Raw genomic sequence first — 24,231 nt, forward strand, 5'->3', positions numbered from 1 at the left:
GAAAAGGGGGCATAACAGGCTTATGCGCACTCCGCCATTGCATGCCATGACCCAGAAAGCAATCCCACACACAAATCGGGGGGGTTGCATGTATACATGAAAAGCGACTCAAGCCAATCTTGAAGGGATGAGAGATGTGTGGGCTACTGATTTGGGACCAAACTGCTATTCCTCTCAGGAGGAGCAATATATAGGCACTCATGTGTCTTTTATCTCTAAGCAAAAATCAGGTTTGGGATGAGAGTTTTCCATTGGAGGAAATGGCACAAGGGAAAAGGATTACACCCCATCCCCTGGATTGGCCCTACTCATACAGGCTACTATTGTTGCTGGGTGTGTTGTGGTTTTTTTAAAAAAAGAAAAGTTCAGAAAAACATACGCAACCATGTGCAATATAAACATTGCATATCACCATATTTCTTCTAGTCTGGCTCCAAAGATGACTCTGGTTTGGAGCTGTGACTGGCTTATTTTCAGGTTCCTTTCCATGTTTACAAGGATATGGTCTTGCTTTATTGTTATATATGCAGCTCCCACAATGGCTATGAAAGGAATATTTATTCATAAGTGAGATGAGATTTGTCTCATTTTTTCTTGTTCTTTTTGGTCTTGCGATTTTGTTTTTCCTCTCTTTGAGGGATAGTGGCATACGGAGGAAGACCAGAGTTTCAGGTTTTGACTTAAAATCTCCTTTGGAGGACTTAGTGGTGTTTAAAAATCACTTGTTTTTGGAACGTTGAAAGAAACTTGGGTGGTAAATTTATTTTGGGAAGTTCATGCAAAGGCATCCTCATACATATTTGCAGGCTCCACAATGGGATGAATATTGGTGGATCCACATTGCCCAAAGACATTTTGAGCTTAATGGTATAAAAAGCCTTTAAAAGTGGAGGTGTTACCTAATTATTGCATGTGCATTTTTTATATTGCTGTTTCTCTCAATTGGAAGCCATACTCAGAATTATGCTTTGTAATTTTTGGCCAGTTAGGCATAGCCAGTGCCATATGTGGGAGGAAGTCATGTTGTACTGTATGTAGCTGACTTCAATATATAATAATGATCCAGATTCTTCCCCTCCTCCCCCTCTTTATTTTTGATCACACGTATATTATCTATAGCTAAGTGTGTTGTTGTGGTTTTCTTGTTTAGTTTGCATTTTTTTTCAAATTTGCTCTGTTTCCCCCCTGAACAGAATAAAAGGGGTCTTTCAGAAACCAGCAAAGATGAATATGGTGAAAAGGATAATGGGTCGACCCCGGCAGGAGGAATGTAGCCCTCAGGATAATGCTCTTGGCTTGATGCATCTGCGTCGACTCTTCACGGAATTGTGTCATCCACCTCGGCACATGACCCAGAAAGAACAGGAAGAGAAGCTTTACATGATGCTCCCAGTTTTTAATAGGGTAAGCCCATCTGAATTCAGATCTGTTTATTGGCTCTTATTATGTGGGCTCCAAACAAGGTGGTGTTTTTTTTAATGGTACATGGAGAACATGGGGTAGGGAGAGCGGCTGGAGGGAGTGGGTTTAAAAGTTAAGTAATGGAATACCAGTTTCGCCTTCTCTGCATCTAAATCAGTGTAATATCACAATGTGTACATTGCCTGCCTCTGCAGCCATAACAACTTCTCTTATGCTTGGATCAAAATTGCCCAGTGGCCACCTCCAAGTTTGTTACATCCAGGACAAATTATATGTGGAAGTGATCTTACAGCAATGTATGTCATGATTTTTTAGTAGATTTGAGTTTTCCCATGAATACAGAGAATTTGAAAGTGGGTGTATTGGGCAGATACTGGGCTGAGAATGACTGAAATTTCAGTCATCCCTGTTTCTGAATTGGAGTTGAACCTTTTGAACCTACGTACATAAATCAAATCCTCGAATAATAGAGGTGGAAGGTACCTTAGAGGTCATTTAGTCCAACCCACTGCCAACCTGGAAACAAACTGCTTCAGCATCCCTGATCATCCAGATTTTGCTTACAAATCCTAATCAAAGATTGTCCGCACCGCCTGGGCCATTCTGTTCCACTTTAAATAGGAAAGTCAGTTTAAATACTATGACCATTTTTCCCCCAGAAGAGGATTTTGTATCGAATCTTGGTCACAAGTCTTAGCTCCTTTGTAATAGTCCTGAATACAGCTCTGAATTCCCCCCAATGGTTTTCTACAAAAATATGTATTGATTATGGGTGTCTGTATGTTGCTTATCAGGTTTATGTGGTTCAAGGTTTCCTGTAATAACCACTGAAGAGTCCCTCTTGCAGCACCCCCACAGTTGCTGGCATTGAATTTCATGCACTTATCTGCATGCAGTTCCTTGTCCCTAGGGCTGCCAGGTTAGTGCTTAAATACAAGGCTTAGATGAAGCCATTTGTGTATTGTGATAAGATCAGGTCTTGTATTTAAGCAGTTGAGTGAGAGCTATATGGCAGAGGAGAGTCGCAGTGCTCCATTTCTTTTCTGCATGTGCCATAGAAACTGAGTGGGCTGCCATAGTGCCATAGCATGGTGGATCTCTCTGTCTCTCTTTTTACCAGCCCTTGGCAGAGTAGTAATTTTTGTTTCAGGCTAGTAACCTCCGTGGATTTATTTATAAGGTCGTAACAGGGTGGATTGAGTTTTGCTTTGCTTTTTAAATCAAGGGCATTTTAGCTCTACAAGGAAAGGAGCTGATGTAAATCATGAATTTTAAATCGAGTTTCCAACTTCATAATTCATATATTTTCTGAATGACCATATATACTAATTGGCTACTGTAATAATTAAAGTGTATCTTCTTGCAACTGCTAGGGACATAACCCCAAATATTTGCTCATGCAGCCCATGAACTTTCTGCGTATGTCTTCTTAGGAGAGCAAATTTGAAATTAAGGATTACTGTTTGGTTTTCCTCTATACATCTTTAAGGACACCAAATATGAATTTGAAGATTAATCCCCAGAACGTTGTACAGGAAAGGACTGGTTTACTGAGCAGCACGTTGTTTATATTAACTTTGGTTTCATTGTCAATTTATTCATAATCTTCATTTTAAAAAATCTGTGGCTTGCCACTTGTGGTTTTTCTGTGGGGAGACAAATCCTGATCTCTGGCTAAGACACAGTGCTGAGCCAAACAATGACGTAGGTCCGGGTAGTGTGGCAGTTGCAGGACTGGAGGAGGACTGAAGTGGTTCTGATTTTTTTCTTGCTCATTCACACATGGGTATTGTTTACCTTCATGTTACATGTGAACTGGGTCATTGCCAAACTGCATAATGTGTGGAATGGTCTCAAGAGGCTTGTCATCAAACAATCCTTGTTGCATCTTTAGTAAAATTGTTGTGTTTCTGAACTCTTCTAAAACCATTCCATTTATGTAATTGTAGATTATTTTTCTCTGACAGAGCCTTTCATACTGTTGGGTGCGGTATGGGGTGATTTTGGATTGAATAGCAATGAGCTAAAGCAGCAAGGATTTGTGTGTGTGTGTGTGTGTGTGTGTGTGTGTGTGTGTGTGTGTAAGTGTAAAATGTGGACATTGTGCTGAAAAGGTCTCTGCCAGTAAACAATGCTTTGGTTCATAACGTGTTGTGTTTTCTTGTCACTGCTTTACTTGCACAATCCTGAATAGTTAATGATGCATTTTAATGTTCCTGAAGAGTGGCATAATTGTGTATATGAGGGTGCCGAAATGATAGGCTTGCGGGGGTTTTGTTTTTATTTTTTAAAAAAGCCTTGAAGTGATTAGCTTCAAATATATGGCATGTGTTTACTCTCTTACTGTAAAAACTGCAGAAAAGTGCTTTTGATTTAAAGATAGAGAAGATCAATATGAAATATGGAAAGTAAGCGTGCCCTTCCTCCCCAGGAGACAAATGAGTGAGGAGAGGAGGAAGACTACAGTATTTCAAAGCCCAGACTTCCATTTTTGCTGGATCATGTTTCAGACAGATCTAGGTGGTTGCTTCTGTTATAACAATGTTATTTTCCAAATTACTGTGGTGTATTTATTACATTTTGCTGTTCAGTATATTGGTTTTCTGAGTGGTGCATGATCAAAAGCCATAGCCTTAGTGTAAGTGTAGGAAGACCACCACATTTGTTTGTTCCTGTAAAGTTTTTTGTTGTTGTTCATAGCTATATGGAATGTATTTTCCACAACCACCAAGTTTAACCAAAGTCCAGCTGCAGGTTTTACAGGATAATACATTTTATTAGGCATTATGACGGGACATTGAATGATCCTTGAATGGAGCAAGGATGCAGGAACACAAGGGAGTGGGATAAGTGGCAGAAGTGAGTCCTATTGAAGTTGATGGGGTTTACTTAGAAGCAAGTGGGTATAGGATTGCAGCCTTAATCTTCAGTATACCCCCTAGGTCTTTGCACTCCCCACATATGCATAGGGCCAAACTAAATAAGACATAATTCATTTTATTTATGAGAGTATTTATAACCTGCCAACTCAGTAAAAAATATTGTGGTGGTATACAATAAACTAATTATAAAATTAGAAGCTAGTAATAAAATGATAAAATCATAAAGTATAGAACAAATGACCTACACTGAATCAACCTGATTCTATAAAAATGCTTGGCAAGCTAAACTTTTTAGCAGGTCATGAAATACCAGAATTGCAGGTGTCTGTCTGATTTCAATAAGGGCAGTGTTCCAAAGGATCCAAATGCTTTAGTTTGCACAGAAATTAAACATACACGTAGTAGCAAAGAGGTAGTCAGGAGGCCTTCCCCAGATGATCTCAGTATGCTGGCCTGTGTATAAGGGACAGGGTGGTCCTTCAAGTCACCTGGTGCCATTTTGGATTTTATACACTAACAGCAATAGTGTATACCTCAAACGTAGCAGATTTATATGGCAAGGAACTGTACAGTTGCGGCATTACATATGTGTTGTATGGCACCCGTGAATGCATGGTCTCTATCCATGATAGTAACACCAGCAAAATTACCTTTTCTCCGATGCTTAGAAATCTGGGGAAGTGGAGCAGTAGTGTTGCCGAGCTGTAGACCCGAGATACAAGATACACTCATTAGGTGTTCATTTTATATTTTCTAAACTTCCCTTTACTTGTTTATTGTACTGTTTTCAGAACTATTTTTAGCTATAATAATAATAATTTATATGCTGTCCATCTGACTGGGTTACCCCAGCCACTCTGGGCGGCTTCCAACAAATTAAAACACAGCATGACATACAACATAAAAAACTTCCCTATATAAACATTCCTAGGGTATGTTTGTAAATCACTTTGGGATGTCTGTCAAAGGCAATTCATGAATTAATAAATAATCAAGTAATAATAATGGTGTGAAATGTAATCATGTGTAGCTTAATGTTGACTTTGTCTAGAAATTTTGGGATCCAAGAAGTAAGAAGAACCGTCCGCTAAGCAGAGAATACACACACACACACAGAGGGGCAGCTAATGGCTCCTACTTCTGTATACGTTTGCTTGCTGTTTCCTCCAGCTTTCTCTGCCTTTCTCCAGGGAAGTTTTTAGAATTCTCATCAGGCAGAGCTTGACTAGACGTGGCTACTTTCTAATGTTATGAGTAAACTCATGACATCACATCTTACACAGGAGTAAACTCATAAATCGCATCTTACCCAGGGGTTCAGTTCCAAGGGTTCTGTGTATACTTGGACTGCCCCCATGTGGGCATCCTTACCGTTCCGGAACCGACATCCTGAGTAGACCTTAAACACCCACACCCAGCAAGGCAGAGAGCTTAAAAGCTCTTTCTGCGCTGAGTACGCTTGGGCTAGACTGGGAAAAAGCCTCCTATCAGCAACCCTAGAGACCTGCTGCCATTCACTGTAGTCAGTACTGAGCTCACCCCTCCAACATGCAGTTGCAGCAGTTCATACTGTGGGCTTTGGGACACTTGAATGTTACATGGTTTTATTGCATGAAGCTGCATGTGACGTCTAACACCCTAAAGGTCTGTGGCAAGACGGTGTTTTCTTGTGACCCAGTGTCGAATTGTATACAAGGGAGAAGCCCAACTGCATCTCTGAGGGAAGGCTATTCAACAATCAAAGTTCTGTTCAATGACTTTGTACTCTAAACATCTAATGCTCCAATTTAAAGAGGTGACTGGACTTGTATGTCTGCAGAAAATTATTTTCTAGGGGAGAAATTCAACACTGTGCTGTACTAAGATTATCGTTCTACTAGCATCTTGATGGAATGATGCCCCCTCTCCTCCCTTGCTGTTCCAGGGATTCTCGCAACACCCCTCAGGCCAGTTTTGGGAGGTGCAAGAGGTGGGGAGAAGCTCTGTTGCACTTGCAGAAGTCCTTCTGCAGGGCTTCCACTGACGGGTCACTTTAATTGAATCCTGCCATAAATTCTGTGGTGTTCATAGTATTTTCTTATCTGCAGGTATTTGGAAATGCACCCCCTAGTACAATGATAGAAAAATTCTCAGATCTCCTTCAGTTTACAACACAAGTGTCACGACTGATGGTGACTGAAATTCGGCGGAGAGCCTCTAACAAGTCTACAGGTAAATTCATACCATAGCACCTAGTTTATCTTTGTCCAATCAAAAGTTGAATATTCACATAACAACATTCTTCGGGAGATGTCTGACTCTTGGCTGTCACTGAAGATAGTAAATGATTCTCACCTGCCTTCATCAAAGTATGAATGGGACAAGCGTGTAATTGGATATGAAAGGCAAGTGAGTCTTGATTGTCTTCATGCTGATTATGCACTTCATAGCAAAACTGGATTCAAGATGGGAGTTTTTAAGCAGCTGGAACATGAGAAGGAACAATTTGCCTATATATAGTATAAGTAGAAACTGGTTTTAACATTGTGTTTGCTTATCTTCTGTTGCTGTTGTTTTTAATTAACTTCAGAGGCTGCAAGTCGTGCCATAGTCCAGTTTCTGGAGATCAATCAGAGTGAAGAAGCCAGTAGAGGTTGGATGTTGCTTACTACAATTAACTTGTTAGCTTCATCTGGACAGGTTAGTTATGCATGAACAGAATCTGGTACTGTGTAGCATGTACCTATAAATACTCTTAAAGGTATTTGTATTTAGCAAATGAGGATTTTGAAACACAAGAGATGTATATTGTTTGCCATTTTTCTAAGCAGTTGTGAGCGAAGACATCCAGTGAAAAGAAGAAGAAGAAAGACCTTGTAAAGTCCTGTTAGGCATCTCTGTAGGTTGGAGACAGTTAAAAGGTTATGGTCTGATCTAGAATCCTCTGTTGTTTCTTATGTGCACATAGCTTTAGGCCACACCATTCATTTTAGGAAATAGGTATATTCGTGAAAATATTGCACACATGAAACTGCATACTCTATATAGCATGTCAGAACTCCAAAGCTTGGGGCTAGAGTGCCATCATGCATGGAAGGTGAAAGCTGGCGTAGACAGCAAAGGTAGAATGATATTCACTGAGCTTCAGTGAGTAGCATGTGACAGGGAAAGCTAGTGCTGGCATTGAGAGTTCTTCAACAGACTAGGCAACAGAGCACATTGTGGAAAATGGCCTGTGATTAATGAATATAAACATTAATGATTTTAGCCTGTGATGGTAGGCTAAAAGACAGCAAAGAGGAGGCTTTAGTAGCGTAGATGAGATATGATCAGATCATGCATTTTACCTTGTAGGTACAAAGAAGAAATGGAAGCTTCTAGATCAGGGGTAGTCAACCTTTTTATACCTACCGCCTACTAAATGCATCTTTCTTGATGGTGAAATTTCCTTGCCGCACACCAGTGCTCAATGGAAGGAGGATTCAGCTTGTGCCGTAGAACCCCTTACTGCAGGGGTCCCCAAACTACGGCCCGGCCCGGGAGGCTCTTTTATGCGGCCCCCAGCAACCCCCGCTACCTGCTGCCGCCGCCTGCTCTTACCGGCGCAGCACGGCTGCCCACTTCCGACCTGGAAAAGCGATGGAAATAGCTTGCGCGCATGCACAAGTGTGTCATTTCTGGTGTACTTCCAGGTCGGAGGAGGCTCCTGCACATGTGCAGAAGCTATTTCCGGCACTTTCCAGGTCAGGAGTGTGTCAGAAATAGAGTTTGCTCATGGGCATGCCCGGTGGCGTGCTCCCACGTGCCCGTGTGTGCTCCCCCGCCCTCTGGCCCACCACGCGATCGGCCCGGCGGGCATCTGGCCCAAAGCTGGGTAAGTTTGGGGACCCCTGCCCACCTAGAATCCTGAAATGCCCACTAGTGGGCGGTAGGGACTGGGTTGACAACCCCTATTCTAGGTGTAGAATCTGGCTATGATGGGAGAGGGCAAGGATGACTCAAATTATCTCAGTGTTACATACCCAGGAGGTGTGCAGATCTTAACGTCAAATGGGGAGAAGCTTGTTTATCATTGTGTGCAATTTCTAACACAATAGTGCAGGGGCTTCTTCGTGACTTTTAAGATAATAGGGCAGGCTGTGTGCACTAGATTTTGTGCACTAGATTTTGACGGAATTTGTATACCATCTCTTGTATATCCCATCTCAAGATGAGATGGGGTGAGCATTCAGAACAAGAGTGCTCTACTGTGCGATTGCTCCTACTCAAATTACAATCAGCAGAAGCAGGGTGAGCAAAGCATACCTCAAGTGGGCTCCTATTTCGGTCTAGATCAGGGGTCAGCAACATTTTCCAGCTGTGGGCCGGTCCACCGTCCCTCAGATCATGTGAGGGGCCGGACTATATTTTTTTTGGGGGGGGGGATGAAATGAACGAATTCCTGTGCTCCACAAATAACCCAGAGATGCATTTTAAATACAGTATATTCCTGCGTATAAGACTACTTTTTAACCCAGGAAAATCTTTTCAAAAGTCGGGAGTCGTCTTATACGCCAGGTCATTTTATTAATACAGCGAATATATCCCAAACTATATTTTTACTGAAAAAGTTGGGGGTCGTCTTATACGCCCAGTCGTCTTATACGCCGGAATATACGGTAAAAGGGCACATTCTACTCATGTAAAAACACGCTGATTCCCGGACCATCTACAGGTCAGATTGAGAAGGCGATTGGCCGCATCCGGCCCCCCGGCCTTAGGTTGCCTACCCCTGATCTAGATCATCCCATTCCCATTGCCTTCTGTCATACTCTCCTCCTCTAAGGGAAGAAAAAACCTAAAGTGTGGTGAATGAAACAGGTGCCAGAGTGCTCCATGGGAAAAATGACGCTCTGTGTGTATTCTCCAGCTGGTTAGAAGTGCACTAAACATCTCCCATTGGTACACTTCTCCCTGGGATGCAGCTCTGGGATGGGGCTGCTCAACTTGTTCCTTTGCATGTGTGTGAGCAGAGTTCATCAATGTTGCTAAAAGCTTTCCTTTTTTGATAATGAGAATGCTTTTTTCTTCCGAAAAATTTCAGAGTAACTTGCTTCAAGAATGGTATTCTGTGACTTCCACATAAAGGTTCTAGAAGCTAGATAGCTGGATAATTTCTAACAGAGAAGGTGGCATTCATAAAAAACTGCATTGTGCTACTAATACAATGCTAACATCTTGTCTCCACTCTTTTTCTGCCCTCAGAAAACAGTGGACTGCATGACGACTATGTCAGTGCCTTCCACGCTTGTGAAATGTCTCTATCTGTTTTTTGACCTTCCACATGTGCCTGAGGTGGCTGGAGGAGCCCAGAATGAGCTGCCTCTAGCAGAACGTAGAACGCTATTGCAGAAAGTGTTTGTGCAGGTAAATGAGTTGTAACCACAATACTACATTTCAAATTCTGTTTCATCTCCTAAAGAATGCATTGGGAAGAAAGGTTCTTACATTGGATTCTTTTATACTGACACTTATACACTCTTCAACTCCTAGGCCAAATCAAGGTGTTATTTTATCCTGCTATTCTATATTACTTTTTCTCTGTTACTTACCTGGGTTTTTTTTGGGGGGGGGTTGCGTCTACATTTTTTGTGTGTGTTGCAAAAAAACCCCTCAATTATTTTTTTTAAAATAAAGCTGGTTACTGATGAGAGAAACTTCCATAAGTGCACGGAGGCATTTGGAAAATTAATATAGCTGCAGTGAACTGATTCCAAGGAGTTGCTTAAATCTGCCTACTTTCTCCACAGCTTAAATGAAAATTACAATAAACAGAACGCTTGTGGTAACAATTATATGAGCTTCCTATAATGGCCTTTTGTTTCAGATCTTGGTGAAACTCTGCAGTTTTGTGTCCCCAGCGGAAGAACTTGCTCAAAAGGATGATCTTCAGCTTCTATTCAGTGCAATAACCTCGTGGTGCCCTCCCTACAACCTGCCTTGGAGAAAGAGTGCAGGCGAAGTCCTAATGACCATATCACGTCATGGCCTTAGTGTCAATGTAGTGAAATACATTCACGGTTGGTATATCTTGGTGTTGTCTTGTGATTTTGTTTTTCTTTCAATATAGTCATGTAATAATTTCTATCATTGCTAGATTCTCTCTCTCTCTCTCTCTCTCTCTCTCTCTCTCTCTCTCTCTCTCTCTGGGTGACCACGATCTGGTCTCAATCCCTAATTTTAAATTCTCATTTGTGAAATAGGAATATTGGTGTGTTAATTCATGTGGACATAACTGAGGTGGTGGTGCCTATCCTGAAAACTGGGGACATGACTAGAAAAGTTACAGGATGGGCCCCTGAATCAGGACCATCGAACCTGCTTTTCCCTTTGTGACATGCCTGACATTTATTGCCATCCCACCAAATGTTTCATAAACCCTCCTATTTCTGTTGCTTGAACAAGGTGACAGAAATAGATGGTGTGCTTTCAGTAAACCAGCAGATCACATTGAACAACTGCATATTGGGTACATGCTGGGGAAACTGAATTTGGTTTAAACTGGTAGCAACGGTGACGTAAAAGGGATTGTAGGAAGAAGAACCTATTTTTTGTACCTTAGTATTGGCTAGCAAAATTCACAGTTGTTTCTTACATGAATGATTGTGGGCTTGTCACTTCCACTGATGTTGAAAGCTCCCAAGAGTAGTTCCTGTTCCTTATCTACGTGTAATAGAGCATTAGATTCTTGCAGAGACGGCTCTGGGTAGTTGCTTCTGTTTTACTGCTTCCTGTCTCTTCCGTGGAACATTTGTAACAGATTGAAGGGAATTATGCCACTGCCTTATGCCATTATACTTTTGTAGTTAGTATCCTATACAGAGTTCTGCTCAAAAACATCCACTCATGCTTAAAATAAAGTCCAGGAATTGTAATTTAGTTCTGCTATAACAAGGATATATGGCACCCAAATTATATTCATGCTTTGAATAAGAGCACACTTGTTGCAAATAAACGCATTCAGATTATCCAAGGCTTTCTGTTTCCCCAAATGTAGACTCTTCAAGTGATAACACACAGCAGATTTCCTTCTGATAAGTAACACAGTCAGAAGCCATTATCTTTTAAAGTGCAAATTGCACTTCTGCTAGGACATTCCTGCTATTTCTGTATGTATTTGTTTGTGGAGTTCTTGTATTCAATATGTGTATGGCATGGTTGCCTTTGATTTGGCCTCGTCTTATGTCACTCTGGGAGTAAAAGTACCAGAGATGTCATGGGCAGGGTAAATTGCATGGTTACTTTCTAAGCCAGAACGGTTGGCCACTGGTGCTTATGCTTGGAACTCTGTTCAAATGTTGGGTAGAGTGTTCAGGGCGTTTTCTTTTTCAATATGTTTTATAATTATTTCTTATAATTTCTGCAATTATATAGACAGCAGTTCTTAAATGCAGACTGCATTGTGATATGGTGACTTGCCCAAGAGCAGTGAATTTCATGGCTTGATCAGGAGACATGGATCTTCCATACTCTAAGCTGGGGTGGCGAGGCTTTGGCCTCTCAGGTGTTGCTGAACAACAATTCCCATCCGCCCAAGCAAACATAGCCAATGGCAGGGCCGTCTTAACCCCATCCAGCGCCCCCCTCCAGAGCCTCTCCAAGGGCCCGGGAGTGCCAAGCGGACCGCGGCAGCAGCGGGAGGCCACCTCCGAGGACTCTGCGCTGCGCCTCCTTCTCGTTTCCCCAGCACTGGGTTCCGCTCAGTCAAGCTTCGCCACCAGCGCGCGCACCGCGGGACTAGCAAGAGCTGCTTGGGCGCTGTGCGTGCGCTGGTGGTGAAGCTCGACTGAGCGGAACCCAGCGCTGGGGAAACGAGAAGGAGGCGCAGCGCGGAGTCCTCGGAGAAGGAGCGCAGTCCTGGACAGATCACCGGAACCCTGCACTCACTTGGTGCCCTTCCAGCGCCCTCCAGCGCCCGGCGCCATGGTTCTCCGCGCCACTAGCCTCTATGGGTAGGACGGGCCTGGCCCAATGGTCAGGGAGGATGGGAGTGTAGTGTAGCAACACCTGGAGGGCCAAAGGTTCCCCTTACCTGCTCTAATACTGACCTGTGATCTTCGGACAAAGGGTAGCATACAGGGTAGAGAGAGAGTGTGTGTAATTATAATATAATATAATATAATATAATATAATATAATATAACATTTTATCTTGCCTTGCCAGTTTTCACATTTTGCAAGATATAATCAGACACTCAAAGATGCATAGTGAAGAAAATGTGCTTTCTTAAGAGATACAATTGAGGCTCTTATTTGTAAGTTATTTTACACATCCTGTCAAATGGCAAGAAGTGGATGTGATTTGTAGTTCTGTGTGGTGAAAGGGGAAATTGCACATCTGCTCTGGTATAGTGTGGGCTTTGCAAATGTGTGTAGAACATGTGCAGATGTCAAAGTTCCCATTTTGTACATTTCCTAGACATGTATAATATAGGTGTCCCAACCATCTCTTTTTATTTTCTTGCAATGTGTGAAATAGCTATTAGTTCAGTACATAAGATCATTCTTGAAAATGGATTGATACCAACTAGTCGATAATCATGTTGTATGAGAACACTTGTGCTTGGTAATTGTTGTATAATATGAAAAAATGCTGGGTTTTTTATTGTCTTTACAGAAAAAGAATGCCTGTCAACATGTGTTCAAAACATGCAACAATCGGATGACCTTTCTCCCTTAGAAATAGTTGAGATGTTTGCTGGCCTTTCTTGCTTCCTCAAAGATTCCAGTGATGTCTCCCAAACACTCTTAGATGATTTTAGGATATGGCAAGGATACAACTTCCTCTTTGATCTCTTACTCAGGTATGCAAACCAGGTTTGCAAATTTATTTTATTGCTTCAAATGCAATTTTCATCCTAGCAAGATCTGTGCTCACATATTATTTTTGGAGCTGAAAAATTGAATGCCACCAGTTCAGTAGCTTCTTATAAGTTACAATTCAAGGAGGAGTATGTCACAAATTGAAACTGCACTTTATTTTAGGGTTTTGGTTTGGGTCTTGCTAGTCTAGTAATTAATCTTTTAATGTGGTATAGTGTTGGCTTTTGTAGGTTGTTATAAGTAAGAACCAAGTTTTATGGAGAACTTAAACACATGAAATTGGATGTGATTTTTTTAAAAAAAATGTTCCAAATTTTGATTTAAATGAATGAGTGGCCTTGTTTTGAGATGGGTGTGCATTTCATCCCTGCAGGTTAGAACAAGCAAAAGAAGCAGAATCTAAGGATGCTCTGAAGGACTTGGTGAATTTGATAACCTCATTAACAACATATGGTGTCAATGAATTAAAGCCAACTGGTGTTACTACGGGGGCACCTTTTCTGTTGCCTGGATTTGCCGTCCCGCAACCTGCAGGCAAAGGTGAGCTTTCGCTTCTTTTTAAAAAAGTCCCTTACATGCAAAATTTAATCTGACATTTAGGAGTCCTGGATTTGCTTGCAGTGGCTTGATCTGGAATTGATGGTGATCTCAGATTCTTAAGAGTGTAGAATTAGAAAGGCTCAGAAACTTTCTCAAACCTCCGGCCCGTAATATAGTGTGAGCAACTTGACCCTCCACTTTACCACAAGCTCACCTATGCTTCTTGAGGCAACCCATGAACCGATATTCAATTACTATTTTATATTGCTTAGCACTGTAAAATAAAATACAACGTTGATGGTATTGATTGGATCTGTCTATTCCTAGCCTGCAGAGGATACCATACTATGTAAGAGCAATACATTATGTTCTTTCCCACCATTCTTTGCCACTGGCGCCCTCCAACACATCCTAACCATGCTGGGGGCTGCCTCCTGTCCACTCCCCCCTCTGGGAATGGTGTGGCTATTCTTAAAGAAGAGGAGCCTCCACTACTACCCCATTTTCAACTGTAGGCTCTGTTCATATGCAGTTATTTGCATTAGAGAAAAATGTGTGACAAACTGTATATTTGAAGAATAATCTTTATGTAAAGATCTGTAAAGTTTTCCTTCTTCCTGTTGTAGGTCACAATGTGAGGAATATCCAAGCCTTCTCTGTCCTACAGAACGCTTTCCTGAAGGCAAAAACCAGCTACCTTGCACAAATTATCCTTGATGCCATCTTAAATATCTACATTGCCGACAATGCCAACTATTTCATCTTGGAATCCCAGCACACTTTGTCCCAGTTTGCAGAGAAAATTTCCAAGCTTCCAGAAGTACAGGCCAAATACTTTGAGATGCTTGAGTTTGTTGTGTTTAGCTTGAATTACATACCTTGCAAAGAACTGATCAGCGTCAGCATCCTCTTAAAATCCAGCACCTCTTACCCATGTAGCATCATTGCAATGAAGACACTACTTAAGTTCACACGGCATGACTACATCTTTAAGGATGTCTTCAGGGAGGTGGGGCTCCTGGAGGTGATGGTGAACCTTTTACATAAATATGCAGCTCTTCTGAAAGAGCCTACACAGGCTCTGAATGATCAAGGTAATTATCTTGTCCTTCTCCCCCACCCCTGACCAAGGTTTTTTTCAAATCCTGCTTTTATCTTGTTCTTTTTTTATCACCTCTTTTTATACTATTGGAAACACTTACCTATCTTGCATTACTTTGCAAAAAGATATGCTATTGCCCACGAAACCTATGTAAGTTCAGATTTCTCTTATTCCTCCAATCATCAGGCCTCCTCCAAAACCACTTTTCGAATTCTCCTCAAAAGAGGCATTTAGTTTTCAGCAGAATCTCACAAGACATTGGCATTGCTTACAAGAGTAAAACAACCTGCTAGAACCTTTTAAACTCTCACTTAGTTTTGAAACTAAAATGCACATGAGTGACATATCGATAGATTATAGACTTGCCTCTGAGTTGTATCCCAATACTTCACACTGGATGCAAAGTATAGGCAGGCTCAGTGTACCAAAATAGAACGCCCCCTTCTTCTGCTGTGCTATGATTAAGCATTTTTAAAAAGTGATCGTTGTACACCAGCCAGCACATATAATATAGGACCAATACTCGGAATTAATGAGAAGTTTGGTAATAGCACTGCATTTTCTTTCATTGTAGCTTTTCAAAATTGTTTTCTAGGGGACTCAAGAAACAACAGTTCATTTGAAGACCAAAAGCAGCTTGCTTTGCTGGTTATGGAGACCTTGACAGTACTGCTTCAAGGATCGAACACAAATGCAGGTATGCAGCAAATGGCTGTTACAACTAATGAACCTATGTCTCTTAATGTTGATAGCTGCCCTTGAAATGCACTTAAATCATAAAGACCAATATAAAGTTATGTAATCTGTTTAGATGTGGAAATGCTGTGTCAAGCAGCTTTTTGACCTTCTTGGAAGGAGGATACATTAATAGAATACTGAATTTGTTTAATTTGCTTGGCCAGATTTGCTTGAATTTCCCTTAGCAGAGGATAAGCTTATTCTAGAATGGTGCCTTTCAGATATTTAAATTTCTAGTTTTAAGATGCATTTGTTTGAATAAAATATATTTAGTGATGAATTATTACTTTCACCTGCGTCTCCTGATAACCACAGTCCATCAAAAGTTAAATCAATAGCCTTTTCCTATAAATGGTTGCTTCTTAGTGTGGGGTAGGTTTGTATTAGCCTGGTCTTGACAATAGGAGGAATATGTTTACTGACATGTTACTGCAGTCTAGCAGCTTCTGTTCCCTGACAAAACATGACCTTATCACGGATCATGATCTTCGTCCACGCCTGAAATACAGTGGTACCTCCGTCCACGAACTTAAGGCGAAACGTCCTTAAGCCAAGGCGCATGCTTTTCCTAATGGAGCCTCCTGCCACCGGCACCCTTCCCCTGTTCGGCTTCTGTTCGTTTTCCAGGGCAAAGTTCACTGGCCGGAACACCTACTTCCAGTTTTGTGGAGTTCGTTGCCCTAAGAGTTCATTAGGAGGACCGTTCGTAGACGGGAGGTACCACTGTAATTGCTTCAGCATTTCTCCTTTCCCCTTTCATGGATGTGTTGTGAGAATGTGCACGAGTGCCCCCTTCCCCCACGGAGCATTTTCTGGAAGATTTAGGAGCCTACTGTAGCTTCACCTGAGCTCATTCAGTTCTAGTTTTGAAATACTGTCTTCTAAGGTGGTACGCGGGTGGCGCTGTGGTCTAAAGCACTGAGCCTTGGGCTTGCCGGTCAAAAGGTTGGCAGTTCGAATCCCCGCGACGGGGTGAGCTCCTGTTGCTCAGTCCCAGCTCCTGCCAACCTAGCAGTTCGAAAGTACCCCCCCCCCAAAGTAGATTAATAAGTACCGCTCCGGCGGGAAGGTAAATGGTGTTTCCGTGTGCTGCTCTGCTGTCGGTGTTCCGGTGCACCAGAAGCGGCTTAGTCATGCTGGCCACATGACCCGGAAAAACACTGGAGCGGACAAACGCCGGCTCCCTCGGCCTGTAAAGCGAGATGAGCACCGCAAGCCCAGAGGAGTTCGTGACTGGACTTAACTGTCAGGTGTCCCTTTACCTTTGCATTAAGGTGGGGCCAAGTGCTTGCACAAGGGCAAGAAGAGATATGGCAAAACTGGACACATCACTGAAATAGAATGGCCATCTTTGCTGGGGCTAATGGAAGTTGTTGTCAAAAACATAGGATGTCACCAGATTGTCAAAGGCTGGGGTACAACTGGGGAATGAAGCTGAAATATAGTCTGGTAGGACAGGGGCATGTAGCTGAAACTGGTCTGTAAGTATCTTTTGGCTTCTGGAATTTTAACTGGTGCTGCTTACTCTGACCACATCTTCCCAGTTTGGGGTTTTTTTTAGAGACTTCCCAGACTGACTATTCAGTTAGAGTTCAAATTCAAAGCCCTAAATGGATTGGGACCAAGCATATAAGGGAATACCACCACCCGTACCTCCTTGCATAGTGAGATCATTGGCAGATTCCCTGCTTTCAGCTACCATCTGTTAGAAGAAAATTGCCTTTTAATAAGAGAAGTCTTTTTTTGGTGGCAGCACCCCAATTGTGGAATGTCCTCCTTGAGGAGATTTGCCTGGTATGAGCCCTTGACTTCAAGGCACCAGGCAAAATCCCTTTTCACCAGCCAGGCATTCTGGGCACCTTGCTTATTTTAAGCTGTGATTGTTGTTTCTGCTTTTAGATGCTGTTGTGACGGGGTGAGCTCCCGTTGCTTGGTCCCAGCTCCTGCCAACCTAGCAGTTCGAAAGCACCTCAAAGTGCAAGTAGATAAATAGGTACCGCTACAGCGGGAAGGTAAACGGCGTTTCCGTGTGCTGCTCTGGTTCACCAGAAGCGGCTTTGTCATGCTGGCCACATGACCTGGAAGCTATACGCCGGCTCCATTGGCCAATAATGCGAGATGAGCGCGCAACCCCAGAGTCGGTCACGACTGGACCTAATGGTCAGGGGTCCCTTTACCTTTACCTTTAGGTTATTTTTAGCATTCTGACTGTTTAATTTTTGCGTGGTTTTAACTTTTGTAAGCTGCCAAGGCGCATATTGAATTTAAGAGGATATAGAATGTACTGTATAAATGTATTAAACAAATAATAAATATTTGCACTGTAGAATATCTCAAGCCTGAATGAAGTTGCAGAATTACCAAGAACATGCAGATCATATTTTATGTTTGCTTGTATTACAGCTATTGAGTGCTTATCCGCTTGAGTGGCAAGCTAAGTAAGACTCTTCATAGCCAATTTTAAATGTTTTCAGGCATCTCCGAGATCCCAGAAATTGCAAGCATTTATGCCAGTGTGGTTCATTAGAAAGTGCTGCCTAGATCTACCTGGTGGCATCATACCTATTCCAGTGTCTTTGTTTTCATTGTAGGCATTTTCAGGGAGTTTGGTGGAGCGAGGTGTGTACATAACATAGTAAAATATCCACAATGCAGGCAACATGCACTGATGATAATCCAGCAGTTGGTGTTATCACCAAGTGGCGACGATGACATGGGGACTCTCCTAGGATTAATGCACTCTGCTCCACCTACAGAATTACAGTTGAAGACTGACATATTAAGGGTAAGTACATTAATGAAAAATGTGTGGATGTTTTAACACTTCTTATTAAATTACTGTTTCAGATGCAATTATATCTCACTTCACATCTCTGATCTCAAACTTTCTTTTTTTGTGGGGGCAGATAAATTGAACTGATCCTATTCATGTACTCAGACAACACAACTGAACATGAAAATAAATACTGAAAAGTTCTTTGAGGCAAGAATAATAATAATTCTCAAATAAGAAATCCACTTCTTTCAACTTCTCTGTAAAATATAATTCACATTTATGAACCTTCGAGAATTCACTTAGCCAACTTCTTTTTTTTTTTTGCTTAAGTGATTTCCCCAATTAAGATTCTGCCAGTCAGCAGAACTGACTTGCAGCCATTTTCCACCGTTGTTGCAGTTCTGGACATCTTTCATATTGCATTTTCTTTTAGTCCACAGCTTGGGATAGTTCACAGAACTGCAACTGTTTTAGTTTTTCACAATTGTTATTAAAATCAAAAGCTTCCTTCAGCCTGGTTTTTGCATTCATTGTAGGGGGGTGGGGATTGTGTGTGTGTGTGTGTGTGTGTGTGTGTGTGGAGAGAGAGAGAGAGAGAGAGAGAGAGAGAGAGAAAGAAATTCGCATTACTGTTGAAACTTGAAGCTGATTCAACAATACAAGTCCATCACTCGAAAAAGCTCTTTGTATTGATGAGGCAAGGCTGACTTTTACTCATTGTTCAGGAAAATTTAAAAACTTCTCTGTTTATATATGCTTCAAATTAATCCCGGAAGTCTTTGTCACTGCAGTTGACCTCCATGACATCCTGTTTGTTCTGTCTTGTTTAAATATCCGTGTAGGCCCTGCTGTCCGTGCTGAAAGAGAGTCATCGCACGAGAACGGTTTTCAGAAAAGTTGGTGGATTTGTGTATGTCACATCTTTACTTGTTGCCATGGAAAGATCCTTGTGCTCTCCACCTAAGAATGGCTGGGAGAAAGTGAACCAGAACCAAGTGTTTGAGCTGCTCCACACTGTGCTCTGTACCTTGACTGCAGCAATGCGCTATGAGCCAGCCAATTCACACTTCTTCAGAACAGAGATCCAGTACGAAAAGTTGGCCGATGCTGTGCGGCTACTTGGCTGCTTCTCAGACTCCAGGAAAATAAGCCCTTTTAACATCTTCCCCTCAAACACTCAGCCATTTCAAAGACTGTTGGAAGATGACCTCATATCCATGGATTCGGTGTCACCCACGTTAAGGCATTGCAGCAAACTCTTTATTTATCTCTACAAAGTAGCTACGGACTCTTTCGACAGGTATGATTGGCGAGGTTTGGGTTGGAGTCGGAAACACAGTTTTGTCTGGGAATCGCATCACTCATTTCTATCTGACGTTCCCTAAGGGGGTTGTACTCTATTATTTTCTTCTGAGATTGAGAATTGGCAACCATTTTTAAGTGTCTGTCTTGTAGACAATGATTTATGACTGGTGCATCCCTACTTTGAGGTTGTGCATGTGGAAATTATGATTCATAGAAGGGGTTGGGGTAGGACAGAAGGTCTAACTTTGGGCAATAATGACTGTTAACTACCTGTCCTCTTTGCAAGCAAAAGTAGATGGGGCTGCTGTACTTACATTAGTTTACAGAAGAGAGGATTTTGGCAAGTTGAGCAGAAGTTGCTTCTGCCAAAATTCTATCTCCTCTGCAACTCTCAGAGGCAACAGGAGTTCTATCAACTTTGGTATTGTAAAGTAATCTGTATAGTTACCTAACCATTAAAAAAAAGATAGCACCATTCCCTGGCCTTAAACTTCAGATAGCTGTTTTGTTGGAACAGTTCCCCCTTCATTTGTTAGTAAGTTTTGAGACTCCTAAGAAAGGTTGTAGGTTTATTTTAAGGTATTTTGTTTAAGGGCAGTAGTTGGTTCTTCATTCTGTTGTATAAGACAAATCAAAACACAGCCCATTTTAATACAGGCTCAAATAAAATATGTGACTTTTTTAAAAAAATGTGCGATTTTAAATGTGCGATTTTCAATGAATTTTAATAGAGTTAATACCTTACTTGTATCTTAAAATATTCAGTAGCATTGGGTCTCTGGGATTGTTGCTTTTGACATATGGTGGCTAGTACTAGGATTATAAAATCGGTACGTTTAAAGTTAACACTCCATAACATAAACCCATTTCCTTTTGCTGAGCTTGTTTACTACTTCTGTCTTGGAAAAGAATAGTAGTGTAGTATGTAACACTAATAGCTCTGTTGCTTTTGACGGAGAGGGGCACAGGCATGGAACATCCTTCACCCATTATTCCTTATTTTATTTAATTGCAAACACATTTTGTGACTACAAAACTTCATGCAGTTTTGAAATTCAGCCGTAGAATTAGCTGTATTCTCTGGGTTTCTCTTTGTTAAATATTGCCAATTGATTTTAATGTTTTTATGAAGTATTAGTGGCATGATCTTTAATTGCTCAGTAAAATAGCAATTTCAGATTTCTAGTGGATAGAATTGGGGGGAACTCTATCTGATGCTGGTTAATACTGGAATTTAAGAAATCTGGGTTAGTTTTGTTGTTACATAAGTATTTCTAATCCGTTTTGTCTTTCCCATTCCTCATTATCTGTCTTCCCTTCATCCCCTTTGTTCTTAAAACTCATTAATTTTTGCTGACTTGCTTGGGATATTATGTTGGTCCTGATGAAATTTTTATCATATCTGGTTATCAGTATGTATTCAAACTTGGTCTTCCGTTATCAGTCCCTGATCTGCATCTAACCTCTAGTTTGTTTCAAGATATTAGGCTGCTTAGAAGCAGATAACCCAAAATATAAACAAACAAATGAAAAGGAAAATCTATTCCTTTTTATATATAAAAAACCCCTATCTGTTTTGTATGTCTTAGTTTTTCCTCCATGTGCTCTTTGTCCTTTGCTCTGGCTAATTCTGAAATATGTATTTCTACTGGTGAAACTGTAAAACTAACAAAGCTTCTAGCCTCTTGTTTTCTTTTCTAACCTCTCTATCCCCTCCACGTTTGTTTTGTCTGTAGTCGTGCTGAACAGATCCCTCCTTGCCTGACAAATGAGACTTCTCTCCCCTCTCCTTGGGGCACACCAGCTTTGTCGAGGAAAAGGTACTGATCCTTTTAAAGAGAAGTTGCGCTTTCAACCGCCTTCACACCTGTGTTCTCTGTGTTTCGTTAACTTCCTCAAAGTGAGGTCTGTTACTGTGCTTCTCTGTTCTTCCAAGAATTGTTAATTTTGAGAGAATTGGTTGCCCTGAGACAGCACACAGGGCAGTTTTTAAGGCATGGTCTATGTGGTGTAGAATTACCTTAGAGTCGTGTGGTGGTAGAATGGACTATACCAGTTTGAACTTCAGCCTGGGGCGTCAAAATGTTAAATTCTGTGCTGATAACGAAATTCGTTGTAAGTAGAAAACTAAGCACAGTGGGGAGCAGCTAGGGCCGGAACTTTTTTCTTGATGTGCTAGGGTGTTGTTGTTGCTTTGGTAGTTCCAAGGAGCATTTGATGTGGTGGAGCATTCAAAAACTTTCAGTATATTTTTGAGTTACTGATTTAAGAATTGTATACTGCCTTGAGTTTTCTTTATAAATAGCAGCAAAAAAGCAGTTAGGTATAATTTTTTCTTAGTGATTGATCTAAGCTAGAGAGTCAATCAGTGCAAGTTCTGTGCTGATTTTAAAGTCCTTTGTAAACCTGGCATTTCCCAGGATATAATTTCCCTTTTGCTCTCTCAATCTTTTACTGCACTCTTGACACTCTGTTCCTTCCTGCTTCCTTAGTCCTTGAATGAATTCCCCTCATTGTGTTCTTTTTTTTGTTACCTTATTATATAATGCATTTATAGTATAATCCTAACTTGAAGTTCTGCTGGCTGGAAGGGGCTCCTGGGAAATCCTGAACCCTCGCTTCCTGTGTTGACTGGTGTGGGCCTGCCAGGTTTTGGAAGTGGCATAATTCATTCCCCCTACTTTAGGATTACTCTGACTTTCAATCAATTGAAGCAAACATTTAGCTTCTAGATTCTTCTGATTTTCTTTGTGTTGAGAGTAGTTAAAACATGCTTGAATGTCTTCAGAAAGTTTGTCAATTTCTGCTGTTGTGCTTTTTTCCTGCTACATTGTTTGTGTTTAGTGTTTGTTGCTGTGTAGGGGGCTCAATCTGCTCTATAATAATTCCCTTGGATGATATTACAATATATCCCATCAAAAAAAAGTTTTTGTAGACTTGAACATTTCAGTAATACAATTCATCATCTGTCTTGCATGCTTTCCTTGAGATTTCTGCATTGCAGGGGGTTGCACTAGATGGCCCTTGGGGTCCCTTCCAACTCTACAATTCTATGATGGTTGTGAAACTTTGTGGCATGGGTTTTTCCAATGGCTTGGAAACAAAGAACTATGAATGAAAGGAAGGCATGTGATGGCATACTTCCATACTTATGAAAGACTTGTTTTAATGCAGCACCATACTTCATTGGCAATGATTCAGGCTGTAACATACAAATTATAGTGGGCATATGGAAAGGTCTTTACTGTGCAGTGTTTTGAGCAACAGCTTGAACAAACGAACTTCTCCAAACTTTCCAAAGAATCCTTTCCTATGGATTTGATAGCTCACCCCTTGCAGATACAGTGGAACCTCGGTTTATGAACACCTCGGTTTATGAATTTTCGGTTTATGAACGCCGCGGACCCATCTGGAACGGATTAATTCATTTTCCATTACTTTCAATGGGAAAGTTCGCTTCAGTTTATGAACGCTTCAGTTTAAGTACTCTGCGGACTGTCTGGAACAGATTAATCCATTTTCCATTATTTTCAATGGGAAAGCTCGCTTCAGTTTATGAACGCTTCAGTTTATGAACAGACTTCCGGAACCAATTGTGTTCATAAACCGAGGTACCACTGTAAACCATTTCCCGTCTACTAACAGTGGTTAGCAGGTTGGGAGAGGGCTGTGTTGTTGGGCCTCATCCCTCTTCCTGTCTTTCCCTTCCTGATTTGAACTTGGATAGCATTCAGCATGCTTAGTGCTGATGGGGGATGTGAGACTGCTTCATGGTTACACTAAGTGGTGGAAGGGAGAGGAAATTCACATGGGAGATGGTAGGAGTGGGCGAGTGCATGATTCCACAGCATTCTTCCATTCTAGTCATGCTTAGTAGATCAGGAACGTTACTTATGTGCTGAACGTATGAATGGACGGTAGGATTTTCCATTCCTTACTCACATGGCCCTCGCCCAAGCCAGGCTTGACTTGTTATTTGCCGGTAATAATAATAATAATAATAATAATTTATTATTTATACCCCGCCCATCTGGCCGGGTTCCCCCAGCCACTCTGGGCGGCTTCCAAAAAAAACAGAAATTCTAAAATACAGAAATCCATCAAACATTAAAAGCTTCCCTAAACAGGGCTGCCTTGAGATGCCTTCTAAAGGTCTGGTAATTGTTCTCTTTGACCTCTAGTGGGAGGGCATTCCACAGGGTGGGTGCCACTACCGAGAAGGCCCTCTGCCTGGTTCCCTGTAACTTGGCTTCTCGTAATGAGGGAACCGCCAGAAGGCCCTCGGAGCTGGACCTCAGTGTCCGGGCAGAACGATGGGGGTGGAGACGCTCCTTCAGGTATACCGGACCGAGGCCGTTTAGGGCTTTAAAGGTCAACACCAACACTTTGAATTGTGCTCGGAAACGTACTGGGAGCCAATGTAGGTCTTTTAGGACCGGTGTTATGTGATCTCGGCGGCCGCTCCCAGTCACCAGTCTAGCTGCCGCATTCTGGATTAGTTGTAGTTTCCGGGTCACCTTCAAAGGTAGCCCCACGTAGAGCGCATTGCAGTAGTCCAAGCGAGAGATAACTAGAGCATGCACCACTCTGGAGAGACAGTCAGTGGGCAGGTAGGGACTCAGCCTG

At 41.7% G+C, this 24,231-nt stretch overlaps 1 protein-coding gene across 4 annotated transcripts in view; it reads left to right on the forward strand.

Annotated features, from left to right (window-relative positions):
* Positions 1-24,231, forward strand: part of WDFY3 (WD repeat and FYVE domain containing 3) — a 128,592-nt gene that overhangs the window by 25,257 nt on the left and 79,104 nt on the right. For 3 of the 4 annotated variants that reach the window (XM_035112489.3, XM_035112492.3, XM_035112491.3), the window contains exons 2-13: positions 1,194-1,404; positions 6,392-6,515; positions 6,874-6,983; positions 9,528-9,689; positions 10,150-10,342; positions 12,939-13,125; positions 13,518-13,684; positions 14,311-14,778; positions 15,382-15,483; positions 18,116-18,309; positions 19,143-19,600; positions 21,342-21,425. In XM_035112489.3, the coding sequence (XP_034968380.3) occupies positions 1,225-1,404; positions 6,392-6,515; positions 6,874-6,983; positions 9,528-9,689; positions 10,150-10,342; positions 12,939-13,125; positions 13,518-13,684; positions 14,311-14,778; positions 15,382-15,483; positions 18,116-18,309; positions 19,143-19,600; positions 21,342-21,425 (2,429 nt within the window). In that variant the 5' untranslated portion in view covers positions 1,194-1,224. The remainder of the gene's footprint in view (positions 1-1,193; positions 1,405-6,391; positions 6,516-6,873; positions 6,984-9,527; positions 9,690-10,149; positions 10,343-12,938; positions 13,126-13,517; positions 13,685-14,310; positions 14,779-15,381; positions 15,484-18,115; positions 18,310-19,142; positions 19,601-21,341; positions 21,426-24,231) is intronic. The other variant, XM_035112493.3, reaches the window with a different exon arrangement.

Source organism: Zootoca vivipara, chromosome Z1 (genome assembly GCF_965207765.1).
Source record: "Zootoca vivipara chromosome Z1, rZooViv2.hap1.1, whole genome shotgun sequence".
NCBI lineage: Eukaryota > Metazoa > Chordata > Lepidosauria > Squamata > Lacertidae > Zootoca > Zootoca vivipara.